The following is a 24568-nucleotide window of genomic DNA, read 5'->3' on the forward strand; positions in this document are numbered from 1 at the left end:
GGGAGAAGTCTCTTTGTCCCATACAGTGTGCCAAGAATACCTGTCACGTTGCTTGGTCCAACATGTGCTTCTGCAACACTGATTGATCCTTCCACATGGCGAGTCATACCAGGGAGAATAATGTGGATGGTTTTATCTCTAAGGCATGTTAGCAGACTGAGGAAAAAGCTCAGGATTGTTTTGAGGTAGGGCAAGAGGAAATTCCCTATGAATCCATTTAATGTGGTTTAGAAATACACCTCTTTTCCTATGGCGGGCCAGTCCTTGGATGGATTATGTTGATAAAGAGATAATTTCTGATTCATTTAGATGATAGGGCTATGCTCTGGACAGAATACCATGGGGTTTTACCAGCCATGTTTCACTTTCGGAATAACTAAAAACAAATGGCTAGCTAATGAACACTGAGAAAATAACAAAGGGATAAGAAGAGTTGTCAATAAAGCAGATGTGCTGTCTCTTTCAGCCTTGCTGTCAGCTACACTTACTCACTGGTGTTTCAAAACCCTATAAAAACATTATGAGATCAAACATTGCTAAATGGCATGAGCAACTTCCTCCCAGAGAGAGCATGATTTGCCCAATCCAACAGCTGTATTGACAAAGCAAAAGGAAAGAGAAGTCCTAGGGATCAGTTTTCTGCAGGCTGATTCACAAGCAGCAGTTGTTTAGTGGTCATTTCAAATGTTTGTGCGAATTTCCATCCTGAGCCATCAACCTTACTTTTCTTTTAGGTGTTTCCATCCTATGGGGCATCTTGGCTGTTTCTGTAACAGGAGCCAGACAGCTTCAGTTTATTACCCAGTGAATTAAAACAACTCAAAATTGATGTTAGGTTACCTTAAAGCACCAGACATAATATTTGATGGTTTGCCAGTTGCTGTGTGAACAGTACCAGCATCCTTCTAAGTAAGGGAGAAACCTCCAAGAAATATACTGAAGTGAAAACTAGGAGCAGAAATCTCTGCCTCCATGTCAAGAGAAGCCCTTTGAACGTACACACTAGGCACTAAACAACACAGATCTTGCCTCATAAACACATGATTCTCCTGGAAAGGAGTATACTGTGGGGCAGTATCGGGCAGCAAGGATAACATACTAGCAAACGTCTAGCCAGCGTCACAATGTTCTTCTGATCAGCTCAGAACAACAGAAGGCATTATGCCATCAGAACTGAACTTTGAAGGTGACTTATTAAAAACCTCCCTGAGGACTGCAGTACTATTCTCTTACCTGTCTTTGCAGAGACACGTGGGTCAATGAAGCTTCCTGTATGACTGCACTGGCCCTGTCTTCACTGCAGGATTATCTCACCCTGTCTGAACTAACTGTCCTTCTTAACAGTCTTGCCCATAAAGAGCAGTTTAACCAAGTAACAGTGCTCAAGGCGCAAGTAGTGATACTACATTACTTCTCAGAGGGAGTCCTAGGAAGGTTCTGAAGAACAAGGTTCTGAAGAGCATCCTGCCTGTGATCACACTACAGATTGCTATATGACACACTAAAGGGTGGTGCTGGTCTAAGCTTTAGCCTGTAACCCCTAACGGGTCTGCAAAACCTGAGAACTGCCAAATTCCAGTTACTGATTTTTGTTAGTATGTGGGTCTCAAGGCAGGTGAATCCTTGGATTGTGGTAGTTAAAGATGGCCGCTAGCCTTTACTCCTTAGCAGTTCCAGGTATATATGGTTTTGACAACAGGAGGAGTTCTTATTTCCCACCCTATACATGCAAGCCTAGAGGGAGGACAGTAGAAATGTGATGGATAAAGTGTGGCATTAATCTCATTTCTTTGATATATCCACCTTGACACAAGTAGGGATAAACTCTGTCCCTTTACAAATACTGTAATAAGCCATTTCCCATTGGAAAAGGTGAGCAAAACGCAATGAACAACCAAAAAAACCCCAACAATGGCAAAACTAGGAATAGGGAAATTAAGAGTCATATTCCTTTTTGGAACATTTTCCCTAACTGGGATAGGACTGATTTCAATGCCAGAGTGGCAAGAAAGGGCTCAGAGGCATTTAGTTATACCTGAAGTTCTCCACTGTAATCATGCAGCATAGGCAAGGTCCAACACACGTGAGCTGCAAATGGCACAATATATACCAGTACCTATAGACAGGAATTATGGCACTCCTTGAAACCCGTTACTGAGAATCTTCTGACATTTTTTTTTTTAAAATCAAGCATTCCCTTAGAAGACTCTGCATTACATGTCCATGGTTAGGTAAGAAAACTAGGTTTAATGTCCAGAACCTTTCCCCAGTGCCTCATTGTAGATTCTGCTGCATTAAAACTCTGTCTAGCCTATGCCAAGCACTCACAGCTGGGCTCATTTCTCCCGCAGCAGAACAAGGCAGGGGGTGGGGGAGTGTTAATGCTCTCTCCCTATCTTAAATATCAGTCAGTTAGTCTGTTAAGAGTGAGGGTGTCCTCAAGAACCAGCCCAAGTCACAGCTGTATGGGGCCAAGAAGGATGGAAGAGGATTATATCAGCAGTGAGGAAGGGCCTGAAAGCTCTATTCAGAGGCCTCTTGGAACATAGTAAGGCCAGCCCTAGCAACATCAAAGGCTACAGAAATGAGTTAAGTTTATACAGCTTATTCAGTTGGATTAGGCCCTTCATTAGGATGCAGAACAAACCTTCTTGGCAGACAAGAGCAAGAAACAGAATAAAAATGGAAATCGGATCTGAGCCCTGAATTCCCCATTCAGCTCAAGTTCCTCTTATTTGCGTAGGAACTCTAGTTCGCCTGTCTTTGTTTGAAATAAAGGTAACAGGAAATTTCAGGGCAGGATGAGGTCAAGGTCTCTTGCTCTGGGGCCAGCAAGCCCTGGGAGGACTCCTGAGTCAGAACACCCCGTCCTAGCAGGAGGACAAGCAGAGGAGGAGAGCATTTGCCATGTGTTACCAGCAGTACGTCTCTCTACAGCTGCATCTTCAGCAAGCAAACTCAACACTGAGACTTTGGAAAAGACCTTTCATAGTTTGAGTTGAACAAGTAGTTGTCACGCTGTACAGAATCATTGAGTCTGATATTTGAGTGGATGCTTTTTAGCATGCAGAGCACCAGGTTGTTTGTTACCTTTTCCCTAACGTGCATCTTTTGAGGAAGTTGCTGCTGTGTTTCAGGGTATTGCAGGCTAAGAGAACAAGATGATCTGGTTTGGGGCGTTTTTTTAATGCCTCTGATTCCAGGATTTGAATTAAAATCCATAGAGGTCAGACAGAAAAGTCTGAGTTTGACCTCAATCATGTCAGCATGGCTAAGGGGTCACTGGGAGGGGTATGCAGGTATACTGCAAATTCAGTTTAAAACCAGAAAGAAGCCCAAATATTTAAAATAGGAATTTGTTTTCTCTACTTACTGTTTCATCATAACAGAGCATGCATATGTGTAAGAAGGTATTTGTTACTGGTGTCTAGGACAAGACTTTATTGTGTTTTAAGGCAGAAGAAAGAAGGAAAGATCTCACCCTAATGGTTAGCATTTGTTTTACAATTTCATATAGGTGTTTTTTTTAAAAAAAAAAACAGTCTCTGGAGTCAAATCATACATATTTAGGTAAGGTATTTCTTGCCCTGACACAGAGCTGGTTGAAATTTTAACAGCATTTCACTTCATGGTGTTGAAGCCTTTAAATCACTGTAATGGCCCCTCAAATTGTAAACAAAAAGACAATTTCCGGGCTGCCATAGTAGAGAAAAGAGTCTGCTAGTTATAAGCAACCTGTGCCTTTAATTATTTTATTAATATTTCAAATTGTAACTGACGGAGTAATTAGGATTTAATATTACCCCAGGAAAGCGGCTTGACCAATGTTGATCATCCTGTTAAATAAATGGAATTTAGTTTAATGAGGAAAAAGTAGGTTTCTTGTGGTTTATCTGATTAAACTGATTTCTGTAATTCCAATAGTGATTCCCACATCTTAAAAACTAAACTTGATGACAAAAAGACACAGCTGCATTGGGATGGTGAGGGACTTAGAAAATTCCTAATTCTGTTATGAAATGTTCATTGCTGAATTTGTTTAATTTGGCCTTAACTTAGTCCTCAATAAAATAATCCCACAGTCTCCCTTCCTCTGAATCATGTCCCTTGGATTTCTTTAAAGCCCTCATACCTCCCTGGGTACCTCCTGTTGCACCACCATGCATCAAATCTCTGCATGCTTTTAACTTTAAGGGGCTCTAATTTTCTTCTCTCTTATTTTTCATCAACATAAATCCGTTTACTTTAATGAGATTATGCCTGACTTGCTCCAAGAAAACCAGACTGAAAGAATCAGCCTCACAGTGTCAAAAGTCATATTCAGTATTCCAAAAGTGACCAGTTTATGATTGTTTTCTGTAGAAATAAATGTATTTCCCTTGGCTCTACCTCACAAGACAGCACTGTTGCTGCAAGACCTAACAGACAGAAAGATTTTGAGCATGACATGATCTCCCTGTAACATTTAAACTGTTCAGGATTTCTGTTCAGGAATGTTCAGAAATGCTGTTCAGGAAACTACATGACTCATTTTTAAAGAAATACAGCCATGGTTATTTTTTTCCAGTTCTTCCTTCTGCTCTTAAAAAACAAATCAAAATTTAATTTTCTGCCTTTTTTGCCCCATACACTGGAAAATACTTAGCATACATTTTGGCAAAACTGAATGAAATATATAAGAAAAAACTTCTTTGAAGCCATACAACAGAGATTTGCCATAGTGTTTTCCCCCTGTGAGGTTTGCTATTCATGTACAAGAAAAAAAGTCAAACTTTTTCTATGTCATGGAAGGCAGCAATATAGGTGCTGGAAAAAAATATTTCCTAGCATAAGCAAAAGGCAAGCATACAGCTGCAGATACCATAAAGTAACAGTATTTTATCCATCTAAACTGTTATTTCACAAATCAAACTACAGGATCGCTGTCAAGTTAAAAATCTTACTGTATATATTTCTAAGTGTCTCCTCCTTTTTATTCTGTTACTACCTATACCCTTCATTGTTTACAGTAAGACAGAAGTCTCATCCTGTCGTTTTTTGACTAGCTTGTCTGTTGTTTCCTGTGTGAGTTGCATGGGTGAAGTTTCTACATTAGTATTACAAAAGAAAACTAGTAAAAGAATGTGAGATTCATTTCTTGCCTTCACTGTAGTGTAGAGCCTGCCAAAACTAGGGTTGAGGTTTGCTGGAAATTTAATTAATTTGAAATTTAGGTTGGTTCTGAACCAGGCAGGAATCTTGTTCTTTTCTTAACTCTTTCCTAAAGACAGGAACTGAACCGATCTCACAGAGCAGTTGCAACAAGCTTAGGAGTTTCCAGTCCCTAAGTAACCTGCTAAACAACTACTCACAGGCAAGAGGCTGTTAGCAGAAGAGCCAGCCACATTAGCCCTGAGGTCAGGAACCCTCAATTTTCAGCAACCCCTTCCCTACAGAAGACATACCAGGAACCTCTGCAATCTGGCAGAATGTAGCATGCTGTTCAGAACCAAAACTTTTTCAGGCTTATAGAAAATGCCAAACTACCTCTCCTCTGGTCTACTGGGAGAAAAGCCGAATCTTATGAGTTACTTCTGTATCTGTAGGAATCAAAAGGTCTTTTATCTCAAAATGATCCATGCAAGGAGGTACCATGTCACTATGATTTAACTTCCCTGATGAAGTAAAAGCAATTCCAGTAGAGAAACCCACACCTGACAATGGCACATGTGGTGAAAAGATTTTCGAAGTAGTGAGGTTTGGTGTATGTTGGCTGCTCTGACATAGAATTGAAAACTCTGGAAGCAGGCAAGGCATTGTGTGCCTTACGGCCAGAGTAATGCCACAGCGGGGCACAGTAAGCCATGCTTTCTGTCTTGAGTCAAATATGATCCCAAGTGGATTTCACTAGTATCACTGAAATTGTCCAGGGTCAGCTGGAGCTCTAGCTCAGTGACTTTAAATATTTCATAATGCTCCTTTCAGCTAGTAGAGATGATATGGGATTTATCATAGCATATGTCGCACAATTCTTACCCCTTCTTGCTCTTTCAAGCCCTATTAGATGAAGACAGACATTTTCTCAAGCATGAAGAATTAAATTACTAGAACAGACAATTGATTTGAACTGATTTGAACTCAGTTATTTTACAATTCACTCGGCAAGACAAAACCACGTGTATGCCTGTATGTACAGTGAGGACCACCAACACAGATACGGACAGAATATCTGCTTTTCCACTCGTTTTGGTCACAAGTCTCTGTCACTCATGGTGCCAGAACTCTACCTTTCAGATAGCTGTGAGGGAAGACAAACTTCCTAGGACTGACCTTGGCTAGAGCACCAAGCACAGGTCTCAGCTGGGGTATGTGCTTTTAGAAGAGAAGAGCTGATCCAAACAGTGGAAAAGGGCAGGCAGGTATATCTTTATCTGATAAGGCTAGTCCATTAAAATACTTCTTGTGTGCTGTTTCCCAGCTCCAATTCTGTTTTACCTTTTTACACATAGATATAAAGCTCCAGAACTATTCAGTAGAAATCTTCATAAAATGTGATGCAATATGTCTTAAAAATTGCCACAAGAAGCTCAGTGCATTCTCTGGCACTGTGACTGACCTCAGCTACATTATCGATGACACTCCTAACAATTGATGGCCTGCATCAGTGACAACCCTGGAGGCTGGTCATACACACAGTGTCTGTACTCACAGTTTTCACAGCGATTCCCTGTATAGCCAGCCAGACAGGCACATTTGTAGGTACCACTTTTGTCTAGAATGCACGTTCCATCATGAAGACATGGAGATGAAGAACAAGCTATAAAAGAAAAGCAAGACATTCATGGTCTCTCATAGGATAGGGGTCCTATCCGTTTTTCCTCATGATGGTTACATCTTGGGGTAAATTATGTATTCTGGTTAACAGTTAGGAAGACACAGTCAAGAGCCTAATGCATGACAAAACACTTTCTGCTCTTCTCTCTTACTTACTGGAGAGGGGATCTTATAAGGGTGGGCAGTTCTTTTCCCAGCATTTGTCACTTTTACCATTTTCCTTTAACTGTAGTAAAGTGGTGAGAAAAGTTTGTGGAAGAAAATTAATTTACAGCAAACTCCAACAGTGTTTACAGCTTAGCCTAAATCAGTTTAATATCAACCTACATTTCTCCTGCCATTCATCCCAGAGCTTAGGGATAAGTTCTGGGATCCATGGTTCTGATGGGCTTTTTGGGTCTCAGATCTTGTCATCCCAGACTTTGGGAGTTGCTTTGGCCCTGAGGAGCACTTCTTTGGCGTTAAGTTCAGGAAGCTCTGAATGGTCATGATGACCGTAAGTATGCAGGGGAAGAACTTGCACACCATAAATCTAGCAGTGATACACATCAAACTGTACATATTAGCATGAATTAATATCAGAATGTGTAATTGTGCCATTTAATAGCAGCAAATTCCACTGTGCAATAACACACACTTTTTAAACACACACTCTTTTTTTCTTTTTTTTTTTTTTTGCGCCTGCTTTAAGGGGAGATGAGCGAGTAGGACACAATTTACTTTCAAAAATAGAAAGAAATCACTTCCACTTAGATTATTTTTCAAACTGAGTGCAGGTTTTAGCAGACAGAAAGCGAGCCAAAAATTTCAAGATTTAGATCCTGTTTAAGATTCAAGTAACTCTAAAACCTGAGGTGTTCAGGATCTGATGCCCTGCTTCAAGTCAATCTCAAAAAACCGAGATTCTGCAGCAAAGTTCACATCTGGATCCATACCAGAATTTGAGTTCAGTTTAAGCTCACATTGACTACAAAGCGTATTCCTTGCCATGTTAAAGAATTATCCAAGCATGCTTGATAACTTGCAGATTAAACTTTGAAAACATAATTACTAGAAAGGTCTACATTCTAATTCATTTAAAGATCATCTTTGTCCTACCACACTAAATACACTGATTACTTCAGTTATGACAGAAATATGAATCTTTGTACAAGTCACTGAGTTTTGCAGCCATGAGCAACCTATGCTGGGGGACCTATGGTGAGGTTGTGTACTATTACATTTAAAGCATTCTCTCTGTTGCTGTCCAGAATGGCAGATATCAGAATCAGCAGTTTTCCTTGCAAAGACTCCACTTGAAGCATAATCTTTGAGTGTCTTTATATCCAGATGGCAAGAGACAAGAAATATATAGATGCCACATATGTATTTCTCTGGAGGTTTCATGTGGTGATGTAACAGCAATTCATAATGACTGGGTAATTAATATTTTCCAGGTCTCATTGAAGACCAAGGTCTGACTAAGGACAGTAATTCACTTGTTAAAAGGAACATATATGTGGCAATTGTACTGTATCCAACGAACGTAAAATATCACTGAGAAAGGGAAGGAGAAGCAGAAAAGCCTGTAGGGACTGGTATTTTGTAGTGACTGGTTGGAAAACAGTGAACTTTCAGCTCTGTCCTTGCCCCAGCTTTGTCTCATGATTCTATAGAAGTAAGCATGTCAAGTGAATAAGTGCTAGATACTGTCCTTGAAAATGCCTGATACTCAAGAGCACTAAATATTTTTCTTTTTAAAGGAGTCTTGATTTCCTGTCTTCAGTCAAACATGGGACAGTACTACCAAATATTGAAGCCCCTGTGTTGTGTCAAAGATCACTAGCTTGGGGGTACAGAAAGTAAAGTGTTATTGAAATTCAATAACAAGCTTTCAACTAACTAGATCCAGCATATGTCTAATCCCTAAGAGACCCTGATGCCTCCCCATCTGGGCCCCCATTCTTCTCATCTGAACTCTGTTGAGTCACTTCTAGTCACTCATGCCAATTACTGGTTCCCATTTAACACTTGGCATGGAATGAGACCTCACACCTGCTTCCAGACCAGGCAGCACAGCAGGTTCTGTGGTTTTGTCCTTTAATAACTGCACATGCAGTGACCTTTCCTAAAGGGGATATAGGCTTTGCAGCTTATTTTGTATCAATCAAAACCTTTATGGCAGTTGAACCAGTGACCTCTGTGCAGTCAGTGCCACTGCTTCAGCAAGCGCTGACTTGTAAGGCAGCAGAGAGCTCAGAGAAAGGGAAGACAGAAACGGAAGCAAATCAGTTCTGAGAGCACAAGACACTTCTTTAGCCCTCTCCGTTGTACCACTAAGGTGCTGGGGACATCAGATAACCTCCACAGCCTGGTCCACAGCCTGTGCTGCTGCTGCTCTCACCTGCAGCACAGGGAATTGCTCTAGCAAGCCTTGTGCAATCTGCTCCAAGGACCTTGGCTTTTCCACAGTGCTGTGCAGAGGGGAAAATTTTCAGGGGAAATGCTTCAGTTTACGATGTGCTGCCAGAGCTTTCGATGCTGTGTTGCTCCTGCTTTCAATTCTACAGTTCCCCATGCATGCTGTATTCTTCCCCTAAACTGTCCTGCTGGCCAGGTTAATGCTTCACATAAAAAGACACTGGGAGTGTTTTAAAAGCCTTTCACTGCAGCTACACATTAGGCCAGAACAGCCTCATAATAAAGTGCACAATGAGACCTCCTCACAAACTCTAAGAAGCCCTTTGCAATGTGCTCTGTGTGGATTACCACACTTGCAGCCACCCAGCCTCAGAATAATTACCACTAAAAATGGGGCAGAAATAAAGTGCTCAACAGTATTCGAATAGCAAGTGTTCCCTGCTGAGCAGAGAAAACAGAATCAATTCAGCTTGCACCATATGGAAAATGTTAGTTCCCTGAATGTAGGCAGCCCTTATGCAACATAGCCCACACCACATTCATTTGTTCTATATCACCCCTCCTGCTGTAGCGCAGACAAACTATCAATAGCTCACTGCTCCTGCTATGTTACTAACAGGTACTAAAGGTAACGTTTGAAGAACAGGGCAGGCTAAGAAATGGCATAGGCACTGCATCTGGCAGTATGCACATTTCAGATTGCTAGTTACACCCCTGATCACTGCTAACAGCTGATCCACTGTAGATTTGTGTATTTTTATAATGATTATATTAAATAACTAAACCTCCTGAGCCAGATACACCCTGGACGACCTCATGAAATAATGGGGTCATCCAGGGTGTGCTGAAGGCAAGTTATGGTGAGTCATAGATCCTGCAGAGTTTATCTATAGCAAAGCAGCATGCTCTGATTAGCCTTCTGTGCCACAAGTACTGTGGATAGATTCGACCAAAATTCCCTATGCAGCTAAACAAGGAAGATCCAGAAAGAGCATAGAGGCTGCTTCAAATGCAATGGCAAAATAAGGAGCCAGCTACACTTTCAATGTTATTGTGCAGTCAGAATAAAATGATGGAAAGCAGTATGGGAGACTGAAGCACGGAGTACTAACAGAAACACAGGAATTCTGGAGCCCTGCTTCTGTCATTGAGTTCATCACAGAATGGGAAAAGCCTCTGGTTTTCTTTTTCCTTAAAGAAAAGAATCTGTCCTTTGTACACAGTTTTGGTTTTTAAGTTGTAATGGTACGATACATGAGCCAACACAAAAGTCATGTCAGGGCATTTCCACTGAGATAATTATGAGGGTTTGCATCAGGTTTTTGCTAATTGAGACAGCGTCTGTGCTCCTGCACACAGGATTGGGCAATTCTGCAATTGCAGATACACATGCCCCTTCCTCTATTTCCTTCTGTGCTCTTACTTCTCAGACTCAAACAGAAAAGTCTCACAAAACAGCAGCTGTTCTGTGGTGGCTGGTGCTGCTTGTTCTTCACACAGGTGGAAGGAATTCAGTCTTTGTTAGAAAAGCCTCACATTCACACACCATTTGACAGCTTTTGAATCTTCCCTGCACTGACTTTGTGTAAGTTGCTCCTGGCAACACAGCATGCAAGTTTTTAATGAAGCAAAACAGGGAGAGAGATTAGTGAAATTGAATTAATGAGAATTAGCGGCATGTTCCACTTTGGGATTATTTTACCTGTAATTTCTTCAAAGACAGCATGAAATCCATCAAAGTTCTTGGATCCATCAGACTGGAAGAGGACATGGAGTGAAGACCCAGTGCTCTGGATGGGAGGTGGCCTCTCATTTCCACAGAATTTCTTAATTATTCGGCTGTCCAAATTGTCCCCATCACGGACCTCCACGTAGTCATACTGGCACATGTAGTCAAACTCCAGGCTCAGCATGGAAAATCTTGGGGAAGAAGGACACACAGTCAGACTGCATACTCTCACCTGTGCACCCTGACTCTTGATTTATTTGGATGTTCAGCTATATTAGTGACTGCCCCACAATGAATCAACAAGTCCCTAATCACATGCAGTCCCCCTCAGTCATCTCAATTTTTGCATCATGATCCTTGGAAGCCAGCTCAACTCTACACATTTGCTTCATAAGAATATTTCAGTGGCAGAACAGTGAAGTCTAAATTGAAGTAATACAGTCTGCTCACATGCATCAAGTCCCTAATCACATTACAGTGTTAGAACTTTCATCTAGGGTCAGACAATGTAGGGGGCATATTTCTATTGTGGCTGCTTGCTAAAAATTTTTCTATTTCCCCTGAATAAAGTTCTAAGTACTGAAAGTAACAGTATCAAAGGCCAAGGCTCGAAAGATATTTACATTGTGATGTTCAGAAGCTGGCAATCAGGGGTTGAAGGAAAGCTTAGGGATGTGACAGAAGCAGAAATAGGCAGAGAAAGAGAATCCAAAACACTACAGCATGTTTTGCATTAGAAAGTAAAATGGTAGTAAATCCCCAATGTCTGGTACTTTGCCCTTCTTTTGAGGACAGAAATAAGGGACAGGAGTTAGTGCAGAAGGGAAATATTTAAAGCCTTTTCCCACAATGTCTGTCTTTCCTAGGTTTGATCCAGTCACTGCACGAGGCTCTTGTTCATTAACAGCAATGTTATATGCTGCTGTTTGAATTCAGTGGGGCACAGAGCCAAAGTATCCCACCAGAATATGAATGAGAGAGAGAGAGTGAGAAACACCAAGTGCCTCTTGGAGCATAAGCAATGGCCAGGGATGCTGGGCCCAGCCTTGGTACAGCAGATAAGAATGAGGGAAGAGCTGAGCCTGAGAGGCCATGTTCCTAACTGTTTAGCAGAATACTTTATAAATGAAATTTGTTGTGTACTCAATCTTCCTAAGAACTCCAAACACCACAGATGTGTATTTAGGTATTTAGGATGAGGCTAAACTTCCCACATTGCCTATTCCAATATGGGCCTAGTGACTTGCAAAGACTGCATATCCACATCAAAGAGATGAGACAGACTTCGGATCTGCTGCTGGATCTCACAGTTTGAAAAGGCAAGAGAGTACTGGAGCCTATTTCCTGCTTTTCTCTTCTTGGGACTCAGGCCCCCATATTAGAAAGGCCCCCGTGTTATGTAAAATGACCTTTCTTTGACATCTCACGAGCTAACTTACAGAGGCCTCTTCATTTAGTCACCTTTGTTCATCATATGATTGGTTTTAGAGCATCGGGAGTACACTACACAGACAAATGAATAAGCAGTTGTAGGAACCTACAGCAATGGAGCAGCACCCCTCAATTTTTAAATCATCTAGTGGAATGTAGAATAAGAAAAAAATTACATCTGCTTTAAGTATGCATTAGAGAGAGATTAATTCAACTTAGCTTTGCATAAAATGCATGAGTTGAAGTCTCATTCTGTCGGGTTTGCCAGAGATATCCTCACAGGCATCAGGTTATGCACTACATCTTCAAAACATTCTTTCACCGGCAGATCATACCCCAGGGGTCTACCCTTATGGAAGTTACAGAGCAATACAAATTAACCCATTCATTCTTGTCACACTTATCAGGCTACAGTTTATCCTGACTCAATCCTGCAAATATTTACTGGTTGTCTGAACTGATACATTTCTGATTAAAATTAAGTATGTGTGTGTACAGAAGGAAAGTTTCTGGGATGCCCGCCATGTAATGGGAGCAGTATTATTTATAGATGCAAAGGTAAATTCTGTCTAGCAGTGTGTTCCTGAACAAAGAATATCAAGAGATATTCACACAGAGTGAAGGCACAGAATGAGAGCACCTTACACAGAATACTGTTTTTATTTGTTTGCTTTCTCTGCTTTAAAAAATGATGAAAACAGAGTGGGAGATGTGAAAGGCATAGAGGGTTCTGGTTTCCATTTTATTTAACTTAGCATAGAAGCAGATGCACTGTACTGATGACATGGGATTCCATGATCAAAACTCAGAATTGGCAGGTCTGGAAACCTGCCAAAGCTTTTCAAAACCTCTTGGCTGTGGCCCAGTTGATGGGACCCTTTACAGACCATGAGGTCTGTTGCTGTTTAAATTACAGGTACAGGCAATGTAATGAACCTCAGTTCCCTCACCCGTGAAACTGTAATTATATCATAATTATTTTGGATATTATTAAACTAAATGCTAATTTAGTGCTACAGGTGTTCAAATACAAAACAGAATGCAAAGTATTGTCTTGATTTCATCAGTGTGTACAGTGTGAATACATTCACCAGCCCCTCTGAGGAAAGCTCCTAGCCAAATGAAAATATTTAAAACTGCATCTCTGCTGAGGCATTAAAGAAAATGATAGAAAGTTGCGAGCTACTTCTACTGTGGTATGACATATCCCTGATGATATGGCTTGGGCTGAGGGAGCCTATACATCACAACCTAAAGAAAAACAAGGCTGGAAAAAAAGCAGAGAAAACAAACTACCACCACAATCTGGGCACCATTTATCAAAACAGCTCTGCTTAGCCAGCCCCCAGAGGACTGTGTGGCACAGCCTGAAGCAAGGGAAGATTTATCTGTGCTCCTGAGAGTGTTGCTCTTCCTGCCCTATGTAAGCAGAGACAAACCACTTTGTTCCCCTTCTGTATCACACTATCCCCATCTCTGCCCTCACAAGCCATCAGAGAGGCAGCAAACAGGATTTGTGCACAGAGAGAAGAAAGGAGTTCTTTTGTTAGTAGCTGTGCTGATTCAGCACAATGTTGGCATTACAGCTCTAAGCAGAGTTAGCATCCACAGAGGGAATCAGCTTGTTTATATGAAAATGCAGTGACATTCAGCATGAATTGTTTCGTTCACTGAATTTTTATATAAAAGTCTCAGGTGGCCTGCTTAGTTGTACCTGCCCTTTTGTGTAGGAATGTCCTAAAGGAGAAGCTTTAAGCTACATCTACCAGTTTTCCACAGTATCTAACTGCTCAAGTACCTCAATGGCCAGCTTTGAATGGTCCACCTTGGAAACCTCAGTTGATTCAGAACACACTCCAGGATTACCTTATGTGAGGTAGATATAAGGTCTCATGCTCCGGGTTTGCTCTTGAGGCTTCCTCCTATGCCTTCTGACATGCAGGGTGGCAGAATTAAGTGTGGACATTCAGGACAGTTCCTGATCTTTCCCTAGAAGTGTCACATCATCTGCGGGGTCTTTAGGCACCCAGACATCAAGCTCAGCTCAGGCTGGGCACAGGGCTTTAGGCTTCTGTCTAATGCCACCCAGCTCAGGTAAATGTAGTTCCTGACAGTAGAAGGTTAGACGATCAGGCTTCCCTCTTGCAGACTTTCACAATTAGCATGTAACATTATGTCACATCAAAGAGATGCCTAGTGTGTTTAACTGTAGGAAGGACGTACTGGAGAGGGTCCAGTGGAGGGCTACAGAGGCGATAAGGGGAGTGGAGCATCTCCCTTATGAAAAAAGGCTAACAGCCTGTTTAGCCTGGAGAAGAGAAGACTGAGAGGGGATCTCTACTAATGTATATTAATATCTTGAGGATAAGTGTCAAGAGTATGGGCTCAGGCTCTTTTTCAATAGTGCCTAGCAGCAGGACAAGGGGCAATGGGCACAAACTGAAACACAGAAAGTTCATTCTGAATATGAGGAAGACCTTTTTTACTTTGAGGGTGACAGATCAATGGAACAAGCTACCCAGAGAGGCTGTGGAGTGTCCTTCTCTGGAGACATTCAAAACCTGCCTGTACACAATCCTGAGCAACCTGCTCTAGGTGAACCTGCTTTAGCAGGGCGGTTGGACTAGATGATCTCCAGAGGTCCCTTCCAACTCTGACTATTCTGTGAATCTGTGATTCTGTGATAGACGCAGGGAGAAAGAAAAAAGCACTCTCTGCAGGATGCCACTCATGTTAAAGTTTTGCATCTTCTGGTAATAGCAAAGGTAAACAGAGTGAACAGTACAGATCTCATGTGATGCATCTTCCTAGCATGTATGTGGGTGGCCCTCAGGGCCTGATTTCTCCAAAGAGTTGGTACATCTGTTAGTTTAGTTTACAGCACTCCCCATTCCTCTGCCTTGAAGCGGATGACAGTGTCCTTAGCTCAGCCACAGCAAGTACCGCTGTTTGATCTAGTGTCCTTTGCAAGAATAGCCTTTCCTCCTTTTCTTATACCTTGTGCCTGGTGCCACCTGCCTGTCAACTCAGAGATGGGTGCATTCACTAGTGATGTGCATACACAGGATCCATTTCCACTCTCACACCCACCCCCATAAAAGTGAAGACAGGGTGAAACCAGTAGCTCTTGAAGCATGTTTTAAGACTTACAATTGACAAAGCCTTATTCAGAAACGTAAAAAATACCAGATTACCACCTCCCTGAGTTTGTGCAATTCCAATCACACATGTAGCTAACATCTTTTAAAAACAAGGCAGGTACAGCTCATATCAGCTAAGGCTGATGCAAAGTTGTGTCATGAGAACACAAAACTGCTCCTCACAGTATTGCTGCCCTTTGTCTCCTACACACTTCTCCAGAGTCAAGAGGTTCCAATGCTATCCAGGCAATAATTGCAGCTGCTCAAAACTACACAATAGGCTTGCACTTGCAGGTCTGGAAAAAAGGGCATTCATGTGGGAATGCCACAAGCTCTTCCTTTCTATTTAATCATCTTCCTTTTGTTAAATATTAAGTCTATCTTTAAACATATAGAAAGAAATCTGTGTCTCTTGGTTCTTTTGCCTAGCATCCAAAGTCAGTGAAATATTGATGTGAAGGCTTCAGCTACTGTTTTTGTTATATTAGTGAGTTTTGAATACAATCCCCTGCCAAGCTTCCTGCTGCACGTGAGCTACACACATGTGAAAACAGTATTAATTACCCCAGCTAGGGGCTCTTCTGCACTAGGCAGGACACCCAATCAAGAACTGTGAGTTTGAATCAGCAGGGGCATGATAACAGGTCTAAGCATACGTAGGTCAGAGGAGACTTGGAGAACTAATGACATCCTTCAGACATAGGAATGGTAAGAGGAAAAACTGAGGCTGGTGGAGGACAGGGCTGGTAAAATGAGTGAAAGGAAAATAAGAGAGGGAGAATGTAGGCTAAATGCAAGGCAGGACCCATTGGCAACTATCTCCTGGCATGAGATGTCATATCAAAATGTTTCTACAGCTTTTCTTCAAAGAATGTCTTAGCCTGGTAGACTCTTCAGAAAATGTTGGGTGCTTTGGTTTCAAGGTCTTGAAGACACCTCTAGAGAGATACATTGTGCCCAGTATCTGAGAAACACTCCTTAGAAACCAGCTGTCCTAAATTGGAATTGAAGGCACAGCACTAATGATTTGTGCAGTGGCTGCCCATCACAAGCTAAACTGGGGAAAGAGCTGAGGTAGTAAATGCAAAGTGGTGGTACTACCTTCATTAACCCAGGGCTCCCTGCTGTTGACCCTTGTTGACTTTTGGTTATTCATGCCCCAATGTCCACCTGAAACCAGTGCTGGCTAAAAGTCAGTATGACCTACCTTAATTCAATGTTAAATCCAGCTTGAACGTGAATAGTCCATTCGCATCGTGCATTCAGTGGGTAACCCTCCAGCAAGATCTGACCTCTAGAAGCCCGAAGAACCTGCCCACACCCTGGGGAGCAAAAGAAGTAAAAAAATACATGTGAAGGACCTTCAAGATGCATTTGAAGAAAATACATGTAGAAATAACACCACAATGAGAAGACAGGGTGACTTAGGAAGATACACACTTTTTTACACAGCAGAATATAAAATAATGGGACAGCCACACAATGGCTATGAAGGATTATGACTCTGTAAGAGTATTGTCTAAGTGAAGAGCACCCCTATAAAAATTTTAGTTGATCACTTCTCCCTGGTTTTCAATGCAGCCCCATGAAACCATTTCTTACAGCTTTTGTCCCACACTTGATTAGCCCACCCACCCACCTGGCTGACATTCCATCTCAGAACAGTTTTGATAGATCTCATGTTGACCTGTGCAATCACTGAAACTGAGGAAGCTGGTTGGCAAGTGCCAAAGGTATGATGAACACTTGAATTAGCTCAAGTCAGAGAAACAATGAGAGGAGGAGCTGTTGCACCCAACATCATAGTTTCAAGTCCTTCGCAAGCAGGCTCTTGGAGGAAAAACAGCTGATGTACTGCTAGAGGAGACATCTGTTTGTCCTCAGGATTCACCACATCATCTTTATATGTTAATGCCACCATGACATTGGAGACATATAACCATCACAGCTCCTCCGCCAATGGCTCAACGTAACACACATATAATATACATCCCTCACCCTTCTCTCAGGTTCATTCTTATCTTTCCTCTCCTCCTGTCCCCCTCTGCCTATGTCACTCTCAACTTTTCACCATACTATGAAATGTACTTCATATCAACAACTATCCAATCAACAGAATAAGATGAAGTACTCCCGTCATTTGTGCCCAGTCTGAGAAAAACACTGGAGGACAATGACCTGAACAAACAACAGACAAAGTCACACACTGAGGAAGCAACATCTTCTCATGGCTATCCTGCAGCTGTCCCTAGGCAGCTGTCCAGGGATAGTTGTCTTAATTCCTCATCATGAATGCTGAACATTTTTAGTCCAGAGAATTCCCTCACTTTAAGTAACCTCTTCCTTTCCCCCAGCTATAAAATACAGCTAATGGTATTTTCCTCTGCGGAAGAAGGAAAGTCTTTTAGTGATTTTTGTAGAGCCTTCTGTGGTCTGTAAACGCAAGTGATAGCAAAATGTGCAGCTAAATCATGCACCAAACAGAGCTAATTTCTCAGTTTCTGTTTTCCTGGCTACGTGGAGTCTTGCACATGGCTACATTCCCTGGTAAGCCTTCTGTTGCTTTGCTGGGGGATGAGGCTGTATCTGTAAACCAGAAATTGCAATTGAGTCTAACAGCATCACTGAACCAGGGGACTCTATACCACAGATAACGAGGGTAAGTAAAAAGACAAATGACCCAAAAGACCTCTGCAGCGACTCTCACTTCTTTTTACCTCTTTAGTCTAACAGAAAGCCCTGCTCCTTCCATCTTTTTCCAAAGAGGAATCCTAAACTTTTAACCAGTAACACAGGATGATTGTATCCTACTGAAATGGTGGGGTTTAACACTTGCCTCTGGGCCCTTCCTTCCTTTGGGAAAAGAGGGTGACAGTGACCTGATTTGGTGAAGTACCAAGCATCTGCAGTTCCCATTGATCTTAGTGTCTGGAAATCAGTCCTGCTGCATCTGATCTATGGGGAAATGTGAAAACTGCAGGTCAATTACTCCTCTTTCTTCTTAAGAAAGTATTGCTCAAATGAAATACGCTTTTCATTTACCCTTGGTTACCCTTAATTAAGCAGAACCCAAGGAAACAGAAATGCTACTCAGAAGAGTTCCTCAAAAGTGTTTCATCCTCCTCTGTGGCTCGCTTAGTTCCCTCTGTAAAAGGCAAGGATTAATGACTGTGCCCAGCAACCACATTAGGATTCAGTGAGTACAGCAGGATCTGCTGTGATACACATGATAATGCTCCTTCCCACAGCAAGAAACAGGACCTTGTGCTGCTGGTGGCTACTGCCTCAAAAACAACCTGAGACAAAGCTGCTAGAAATCTTCAAATGGTTTGACAGGAGGCTTGGACCACCTCAAAGAAAGTTTCTCTTTCGTCCCGAAGGGCTTTTGAGTTTCCAATGCCTTTAACAAAGGAAAGCCAAAGAACTGGTGCAAAGAGATACTTGTATGCATGGCATACTAAACGCACTTCTCTGTTTGCAGTGGTACAGCCTGAACTCTCTGAACATTGGTGCCAAGGAAGTAGGTTTGTCCAGCAAAGCAGGTGGTCCAGAGGCTAAAGAGGAGCCATTCAGTGACTGCCTCCAAAAGAATGTTCTCAGATTTGTTACCGCCCTTCTCCACATGGAGCACCTTTGCGATCACATCAGATCTGTGCTCTTGTATCTCCAGCCCTTCCAGCAGAAGTTAGGCTGACTCCTCAGATCAACAGTTCAATCATCTGTTGATCAAAAGAAGTCTTTTCTCTTCCCATTCTGAATCTGCGGGAGACCTGGAAAGCTCTCAAAAATAATTTACATCTTAAACACAAATGCTGGCAAATTCTGCCTCATTTACAAAAAAATAATCCACTTTGGCGGAGCATCAACATCCTTGTTCCGTTCCTATTCCTGAAAAAAAGGCAGATTTCAGGGCCTCAGTAAGATTTCCTCTAAAGCTTGTTACTAACAGAAAAGAAAACAATTCAGGAGACCTCTGAGTTGTAGCCCACGGAGACCCGTGGGTTGATGGAGGGAGAGGTCCTGAGGAGACCTCTGGTAAGAACTCAGTATCTGCTGTTTGAGTGTTACAGCATCGACATGTGGCTCCTTCAAAGGTCAAGAGGACTGAACAGAGGAGAATGAGAGTAGAAACCTTACTGGTATTCAGGAACAGGCTGATACAGGAAGGCAGCTGTCACTTGTCATGCCTTGTGGCTACCTGTTGCTTGTTGGTCACCAGTATTAGCTGAAACACTAATGTTCACAAAATCTTTAAAACTACAAGTACTGTTGTTAACCACGAGACCACATTTGGACAGCAAGGCTGAGGACAGCTGTCAGATAACACGACTTTCTCCCCTGCTTTTGATGGAGCATGTGTTCTTCAGTGACGTGGCAATCGGAGGTTGACAAAGGCTGTTAAAGAGTACAGGGTACAGATGAAAGGGTCCTGCGGGGTCATTTTTTTTTCTGGTTTTAGATTCTGATACACCTTTTTGGGCACGACAGTTCCAATCCAATAAACAGTCCCATTGGGTCATGTCCCAGTATCCAAGTAGTTCTCTTCAGCGTGGCTTTTCCTAGTAACATTCCTTTGGACTACCCTACACCATTTCTCTTTTTACCAAATGATCTGGTGTCCTCTGGCTGTTTTTCAGCCACGTGCACGGGTTCAGCTCTGCCACCAGACAGTACAAACCCCACGGCCCCACCGGCCAGGCCAACCGACTTCTTCCTTGCCACGGTCCCCCCAGGCCCATCACCACTATTGCCGGCATTTGCCAGGCGTGGCTCCCAGGGGCTCACCCTGCCCCCACGGCTGCGGGCAGCCCCCCGGCTGCCGGAACCAGCCCACGGAGCCGGGTGGGCGCCCCGAGGACCCCGCGGGCAGGCCTTGCAGCTCCCCTTGGGGGAACCGGGCACCGCCCCACCGCTGCCCCCGCCCCCCGCTCCCCCCCCCCCCCCCCCCCCCGGTTCGGTATTAAATCGGCGCTTATCGTGCCCACAGACTGCACTGCCGCCGCAGGCTCCCCCGCGGTCCCGGCTCGCCCTGCCCCGCGCCCACCCGTGCGGCCCCCCTCCCGCGGCGGGCAGGCCCAGCGCCGGGACCCCGCGCGCCACCTAGCGCCCATGCGGCGGCGCTGCCGCCTGAGGGGGGGGGGGGGCACCCGGCGCGGCTGGGGGCGGAGCGCCGGGGTCTGCGCCGCGGGGGCGGGGGGCGCCGGGGCGGGACGGGCCCGGCACGGCTTCTTAGGGCGGTCCGGTGGCGAAGGGATGGAGCCGGAGGGTTGCTTTCTTGCCGCTGCGACGCTTGCCCGGTGACGGCGGAGCCCGTCCGAGCCGCTCGCCGTTTTGGCCGGCCCCGGGGCTGGCGCTCCGTGGCAGCGCCTGCGGCGCCCCGCGAGAGGGAGACAAAGCCCGGCGCTCCCCGGGCGGCGGCGGAGAGTCCGCCCGGAGCCCCGCCGGGTGCCCGGGGGCTGCCCGCCCCTCCGGCGGTCCCGCCGCACTGGTGCGTGCTCTGGGCAACCGCCCTAAAGGGGGGGGGAGGTTGTCGGCTCGGGGACAAGGCAGGCGCGGGCCGCGCTGGGCGGAGGAGGTGACATCAGGGGAAGAAGCTTCAGCTGGGGACCCCTGGCAAGGGCGGCTCTGCCAGCAGGAGCCCACCTCTCTGGGCACTGCGGCAGTGCTGCACCCGCGGCTGCCGTCCTGGTGTGGGGTGAAGCTTTGCGTGCAGCTTGTGTGCACGACTGGCGTGGCCAGGGCAGGTCCCGTGGGCTGTCCGTGTGTGCTGGCAGAGGGCACTGGCACCCGCAATATACGATGGAGTAGGTGGATTACATCCCCCGGTTACTGTGGTTGCTCTCCCTTGGATTCCCAGGATTTACCGGCACTCTGCTGCTGGCGAGGCGCCAGGGCAGACTGCAAAGTTCCAGATGTGATCCTGTGTGCGGGTACCTCCTTAGCTCTCCAAAATACATTGTTAACACAGCACACCCACTGCTCCAGCAGTCGGTGCATGCTGCTATTCGAAGGCTACTTACTGGCTGCCCTCCAGACACAAAGCCACATAGCCTGTGAACCTGGCATGGTTTTAGGCTGCTTGCTGGACATGCAGCCTCCATATGCTTGAGCCTACCGTCAAGGCTGAAAGTGAGATAGTCGTGAGAGCCAAAGCAGGGGAGCTCAGGACTGTGCTGGTATCACAGCTGTCCCCTGTGCTCCTCTTTAAGAGTGGAAGAGGCAATAGTGCTGTCTGCCTATCCTACCCTGCCTCTGAGGTGCTGCAGAACTGTATAGTAGAGACTGTATCCTCTGTGTCACACTGCTTCCCTCAAAAGAACAATTAGCAGGGAAAAACACTGTAAGACAAAGCTCTGCAAAATTTCTGTATTGCAAAAGTGTCCAAATAGGCTGCAGTATGAGGCTGTATTTGCTTTAAAACACAAGTAGGTGGAGCAGGCCAAAATATACTGTAGGCAACCAATCTACCTAGGCAGAGGGAGGAAGGATTAGATGAACTAATGATTCTTTCTCAGCTCTGCTCTTATAAAAAGTGCCAGGGGAGCTCTAGCATCGACCCGGAGCAAAAGTGCTATCAGAAACCACACCATAAACTGCAAGGGACTCAGTTTATCAACCTCTGAAGCACCAAGGTTGAGTTAGCTGTGTTACTGAGGCATGTCAGTTTCCCATGTTCTGCTCTTTGAAGCAATGGTTTGATTTTGTTTGCTTTCACCTCCAGAATGGTCATGGGATGTGTTGGGAAAGCAGGTTCAGTGGTTGCTTTAAAATCAATAAATAAGAGGAGACAAGACTAAGGTGTCTAGAATAATGGGCAGAACAGAGTAGGAAAAGAAGTGAAACGTAAACACAGAGACAGTCAAGAAGAAATTGAAATTCTTCACCAGTAAGAAATTGGTAAAGGAAACACTAGTCTTAAACTGTATCCAATTAGTTCATGGATTTCCTTATTGAAAGATAACATTGGGACCAACAGCTTAGCAAAGTTCAACAAGCAGGAGCTTTTATACACAGTCAGGAACAAAACCTTCAGATATCGCTATCAGAGCCTGAAACGCTCTTGGTCCATCACAGCGCTGTTAGCGGTTGCAAGATACTTTTCCAGAGCTGCCTTGGAGCGTTTTGGAGCTGTGCAAAGGAGGGAGGGAGCACTGGGGCTTCCTCAGGGCTGGTTCTGCAGCTCAGGGGTTGAAGGAGGACAAAGGAGAAGCTCCTTGATATAGTGGTTGCCCTTGTAAATGTTTATGCTTTGCTGAAGGCCTCTGGGGAACAAGTTATGCTGAAGTATGTCCAAGAAATGCAGAGAACAGAAGATTTCCAGAGTCACAGTAGTTAAAGTTTTAAAATAAACCAAAACAAACCACAAGTTTAGTAGGGTTGTAACCTCCTGTGACTTGTGGCCCAGGCCAGTCCCTAGCAAATGAGCACTGAGAGAGAAGTTTTCACCACTGTAGATCTGCTTATTGCCTGATTGTGTTTCCCCTCTCTTGCCTGTGCCCTTTGCCAGAGTCATGCGCAGGAATAGCTGGAAAGGCACAGCATGGCTTTGGCTCCATCCCGCCACTCCCTGCCCCTGACATGCCACCCTGCCATGTAGGACACTTACTCATGCAGTCCCCTCCATACCAGCCAGCTCTGCACTCTGCACAGTACGTCCCCTTGATGTAGAAGTCGTCAAGTGTTCCTCCCCAGGAGCCATTGCGGCAGGACTTGCAGTTCTCAAAAATGGTACAGCCTGAAAGAAGAGCCACTGCATTAGAGGAAGGTCAAGGTGCATTCTCCTGCGGGGAGAGGAACAGTGTCTCTCTATTTTCCACAAAAAATGTCAATTACATTAGTGACTGGTGCAGTGTTGGCAGCTTCCGCGCTGTGAACCGTACTCAACCTCCACTCCAAGCCCTAGGCAGCTCAGACTCTGAGATTTGGAACCAAACCCCCTGTCTGATTTGCCCAAACCTCTAAATCTCATTGCTCCAACTGTAAATGCCTCTCTCAGGAGTCTGAATGTGGATGCTGGTGCTGCTCAGGCCCAGCCCAAGGGATTGTGATGTCTTCTAACCTGGTCCTGTCTCTTCCTGCTCTCCCCTTTCACTTTGTCCTTTCCTCCTTGCTAACTGAATTACCAATTTGTCTCTCCTTTCTTGCTTTGGGGACGTAAATCATCCCAGAGCACCTACAAAACACTCCTGTTGTGAAGCCAGCTGCAACATCATCCTTTGGTAGCTCCCAAGACTGCCCAAGACACCCTGACTACAACAGTGCTGTAGGTTTTTTTCTGGCAGCAATGCTACTTGCTGTGGAGGCACCTTGCCAAGTGTCTTGCTGCTGTCAGCAGAGGGGCAGAGGGAGTTCCAGATGAGATGCAGGGCAATTCCATACCCCAGTGAGATGTACCTGCCCTTTCCACTGCCCTGCCCAGCAGCTACCATGACATGCTAAAGCCTTGGACAAAGATCTGGTGTAAACGCAGTGTGACCCTAAACATACCGGGGTGGATTAAGCAGGAGTCACACTCATTGTCCTCGTTCCTGCAGCAGGGAATGGTGTAGCCCACTTTTTCTTTCCGTCCTGGGCAGACGCACTCGATCTGGTCGTATTCACAGCACTCCCGACACATGATATTCCACTCGGCGCCTGGGCAGTTTTCATTGATCACTGTGTACTCTGCAAGCAGGGAACAGAGAAGGACACACATGGAAATAATCCGTTATCTGCCAAGGACTGACAGGATCTCTTATTCAGCCATTTGTTAGATCATGTATGGCATGAGGCTGGCCAAAGTTCTTTGGCCCAGTAAATCCCAAACTATGTGGTAACATGCGGCTGAAACATCAGCTCGGTTTGGGTGTCTAAAGAACACATGGACAGTTTTGCAGTGCCAGCCAGAGGAGGCAAACAGACCAGAGGGAAGAAATATGTTTGCTTCAGTCTTTTTCTCTGCGAGGCCTTCCCACTTCTGTGGTAAGAAAACCAGTTTAAAAAAAAATACAGAGAATGATGTGACATGAGAAAGACTTCTTCAGATTGCAGGACTGATTTATGACCTTATATATAG

The 24568-nt window shown here is 44.4% G+C and overlaps 1 protein-coding gene across 2 annotated transcripts in view; it reads right to left on the minus strand.

The window, feature by feature from the left end:
- PAMR1 (peptidase domain containing associated with muscle regeneration 1) overlaps window positions 1-24568 on the minus strand; it is a 65153-nt gene that overhangs the window by 25526 nt on the left and 15059 nt on the right. For both annotated transcript variants that reach the window (XM_080395478.1, XM_080395477.1), the window contains exons 2-6: window positions 24001-24177; window positions 23120-23248; window positions 16721-16835; window positions 10916-11133; window positions 6689-6796 (exon numbers count right to left, since the gene is read on the minus strand). In XM_080395478.1, coding sequence (XP_080251604.1) covers window positions 6689-6796; window positions 10916-11133; window positions 16721-16835; window positions 23120-23248; window positions 24001-24177 — 747 coding nt within the window. The remainder of the gene's footprint in view (window positions 1-6688; window positions 6797-10915; window positions 11134-16720; window positions 16836-23119; window positions 23249-24000; window positions 24178-24568) is intronic.

The sequence above is a fragment of the Falco punctatus genome (assembly GCF_963210335.1).
Source record: "Falco punctatus genome assembly, chromosome: 7".
Lineage (NCBI taxonomy): Eukaryota > Metazoa > Chordata > Aves > Falconiformes > Falconidae > Falco > Falco punctatus.